Here is a 4028-nt window from a genome sequence, read left to right as displayed (position 1 = left end):
TAACATGTCACATGGGTGTTGCAGTTCTGGTTTTGGCTTTCATTTCTGTGACAACAATTAGTAGCGCTCAGTGTCTTTCTACGTGTACACCCTTTGCATGTCTTCTTGGGGACTTCTACTCAGGCCTTTTGCTCATTGTCTTTGTTTTCTGTTACTATAACATAGTACCTGAGACTGGGTGATTTGTAAAGATAGATTTATATCGGCTCAGAGCTCTAGATGTGGGGTAGGTGCTGCCGTTACCGCAGCTTCAGATGAAGCTGTGAATAGTTGTGGAAAGACAAATGGGTGCAGAACTGGACACAGACAGAGGACAAAAAGGGGGTTGGGGCCCTGCCCCCCTTCCCACGCTTGGGCTGTAACTCAGGCCTTGGCACCTAGCTGCATCTCCCTACTGTTATTTCTTCATTTTTGTTTTGACTCAGAATATCAATGAATTGCTTAGTTGTCCACTGCTGGCTAAAACCTACACTCGTCTGGCCTCGGTCTCCTGGGGTGGTGGCACTGCAGGCCGGGCCCTCCCAGGGCAGCTGGGAGTCGCCTCGCTTTAACATCGCCTGGTCGCCCAGTACTAAAAGCATTAATGCCCTCTTGAGGGCAGAGTGTCACAGTGATGCTCACCTCGCTGACATGGGCGATTAAGTTCCAATGTGAGTTTTCATGAGGACAAATCACATTCAAACTCTAGTGAGAATTTTAAGTTAGAAATTGAGTTATCTATTTTTAGTTCTATAAGTTTCTTATGTATTTTAACAGGTATAGGGTTTGTAATTTTTTTCTCCCTTTCTTTGTGCTACCCTTTCTTTCTTTCTTTCTTTCTTTCTTTCTTTCTTTCTTTCTTTCTTTCTTTCTTTTTTCTTTCTTTCTTTTTTGTACTTTAGGGAAGGATCTACAGGGCGTTCAGGGCCTCACTACTAGATTGAACTTGTAGTGATTCGCCTGTTCACAGCCTCCCAAGAGCTGGGATTACAGGTGCACCACCCCACCCAGTCTCAATTGCTGTCTCAGCGTGCCCCGGGAATCGAACCCTGGCCCCTGCGCCTGCTTGCAGGCTCTTAATCCGCTGAGCTGTTTGGTCTTTGTGCGTCTTCATTTGACTGTCGTCCTTGCTGCAGAGGCGCGTATAGTTTGACGCAGTCCCAGCTGTTTATTCTTGCCCTGATGACTGCATTTTGGTGTCCCAGCCAAGAAAATCATTCTAAACGAAAGTCAAGGAGAATTTTTCTTCTTAAAGGAATTTTATGGTTACAGAGGCTTATTTATTAATCAATTTCAAATTAACTTTTTAAATATAAGGGTTTAACCTCATTCCTTTGCATGTGAATATAACATTGTCTCTTGAAGGGACTGTTTTGTCCCAAATCTGTTTTTCTGGTACCACTAAGAAAGATTAATTTACTGCATGTCTTGTGGGGCTGTCCTTCCAAGCTAGGAATAAATCACATGTGATCATAGCATTTATTCATCTTATTTTATTGTTGTTTTAGGGATGTCTCTGTGGTTGGAGTCCATGTAACCTAAGTCAACAGACCCTCAATGTTTTGTTTTTCTCAAAGTGAGTTGAAGTAATCTACCTTCTTTTAGTTTTATTCCTTTTTGTCTCATTTATTTATTTCTTTGGTGTAGGATCTCACTACGCAGCTTGGACTCATGCTGATCCTCCCGTCTCAGCCTCCCCAATGCTGGGATTGCAGGTGTGCGCCACCACACCTGATTTCAGTGGCCAACATGGTGGGTAAGCATGCAGTGCCAGGGATTGAGTGCAGATCCTTGGTGTGTGCCAGGTGGGGCTTAGACTGCTGAGCTATCTCCCCAGCTCTTTAATGTTATTCTTAAAAAAGAGATGCAGTCCCTCTTCCTGCTTCTCAGCACTTAGTTACAAACTGTTAAATTGCCATCTATCATGTAACCAAACTTGATCACACGGAAAAAGCTGTCCTTGACTTTGAATGCTGCTTCGTACATTCATCAGCTCTGTGCTGAGCGGATAGTAGGAAGGCAAATGGCCTAAGACAAGCATTCTCCAGCACAGGGTGGACCCTGCACGGTGTTACGCTGTTGGCACACACTCAGAACACTCTTCTAATTCTGTGGCACAATATAAGATGCATTGCCAACATATCTGTGTGCACAATATTTGGAATAATTCAAATTTCTATAAACTAGATACTAAAGATTGTCTAGTTTAAATTCGATGGAGTGAGAGGTGAACTGCTCTATGACATCGGGTGTGGCAGCGGCACTTTTGCTGTGCACACACACGTCCATGCCACAGTCGGAAGCTACCTCCAGCGAGGCAGGCTCGGGCTGTTCAAGCTTCTCGTGGGCGTTTGCTTCACCAACCCTCAGCCGCGCTTCCACGCTGCTGCCTTTGGCCTGCACCTCCCACCGTGGGTTTTCTCTGTGTCTCTTTAGCAAGACGACTTTTCCTATGACTTCCATCCCATGAAACACAATAAGCATTTTGCATTGTTACATGTTTTATTAATCTTAAAATACTTTTTTTTCTGGGCATGGTGTACTTGCTACTGTTTAGTGTCTATTTAAAACATAAGCTCTGCTATAGTGGGCTACAACAGGGAGTGGGGAAAGTTCCTATAATGGAATCAGTTGGTACGTTCGTCACCTCATATAGTTAGTTTTGTTTTATAGCAAAAGAGTGAAAACTGCTCATTTAATTCTAACCCCAGACAGTACAGTTCTGTTACCTGTAACCTTCTGGCTGTGCGCTAGATTTTTAATGTTCAGTTTTTTGTTTCCTTTGCAAAATTACCCTCTTCCAGCAGACTGGAAGAGATTTTCCTGGGGGTTTAGACTTCATCCTAGGGCCTGTCTGCTTTTGAGGTCAAATCTTTTCTTAAAATTAATTTTATTGAGAAACAAATAGCAATGAGACAGTTTTAAAACCGATTAGTAGGATAGGGTCAATAATTAATACATTGCATGTTGTTGTATTCATAATACAAGATGCAGACATGATATCCTGTGCAAACACTATTAGTACAAATCTTTCTTCTCATTGAATTAAGGGAAAGTAGATGTATATCTATCTTAACTATTTTGTATATACAGATACAAAATGGCCCTTCATTTGGATCTCCTTTTTTTTGTTTAGTTTTGTCAGAGATAGATATTCCATTGCCCTTTAAACATTGTAGGTGGGTGAATTCAGCAAAATATTCCAATATAGTCCAGTAGTCCATAATAGTAGTGGGTTATCCATAGGACTGGCAATGTCAGAAGTTGTTGACTTGAGCCTTTTATAGCTTAGCATATAAATATGGCTTTACTTTTTATACCTTGTTTTTACACTTTTCAGCTAGATGGTTAAGACCAAGATAAAGCATGACCTATATAACAAGAAATGTTACTTTTGTATCTAATAAGGTCAGTCAAGTCCCCTCACGATTTATCCTGAGACCCTGTACCGCACTTTGTAGATCCCTTGTCAGTGTCAGCCATGTGGATGAGTCACGGCCGTTGCTTGGCCAATTTGCTCTCTTTGAGAGCCTGAGAGAATGTTTTCTCTCCATTTGACTCTCCTCAGGCACACCGTACATCACTGAGCCGGACAAATTTTGCACTGGAGAATCACTTTCTGGGCTCAGTGGCCCACTAATTTCCGGGGTGCGCAGGAAACTGACACATGTCATTCTCTTACTTTAAGGTGACATCGCCTCTTTATATTGTCGTGCTTCTCAGCGGCACCCCACAGCACTGATCAGAGTGGCTGTGAGCTCCGCCAGGGACCTCGCAGCAAGTTTCTGGACTTTATACTTTTTGATGCTTTCTTTAAAAAGTTCAGACATGGAAGCTTGAGTAAGGTTTTTGGGATCTAAATTTGATTTCCTTCCACTTTAACACTGTTAGCAATGTCTCCAAATCTCCCAATAAGATAAAAATACATTAAATAATATAAACTGAAAGGACTTGTTAAAAATGATAATTAACCCATGTCAGAAAATAGGAGTTTGGCTGTTGAATCTTCAGTCTGATATCTGACTCACTTTAAGACTGTCCCTTGGGCC

The 4028-nt window shown here is 42.1% G+C and overlaps 1 protein-coding gene across 1 annotated transcript in view; it reads right to left on the bottom strand.

The window, feature by feature from the left end:
• Window positions 1-239: 239 nt before the first annotated feature.
• Window positions 240-4028, bottom strand: part of LOC111818244 (collagen alpha-1(IV) chain-like) — a 46939-nt gene continuing 43150 nt past the window's right edge. Inside the window, exon 23 of the mRNA XM_023721701.1 lies at window positions 240-296. Coding sequence (XP_023577469.1) covers window positions 240-296 — 57 coding nt within the window. The remainder of the gene's footprint in view (window positions 297-4028) is intronic.

Source organism: Octodon degus, unplaced genomic scaffold, assembly GCF_000260255.1.
Source record: "Octodon degus isolate 3935 unplaced genomic scaffold, OctDeg1.0 scaffold00084, whole genome shotgun sequence".
NCBI lineage: Eukaryota > Metazoa > Chordata > Mammalia > Rodentia > Octodontidae > Octodon > Octodon degus.
Note: the sequence above shows the minus strand (reverse complement) of the source record. Positions and strands in the feature narration are given on the sequence as shown.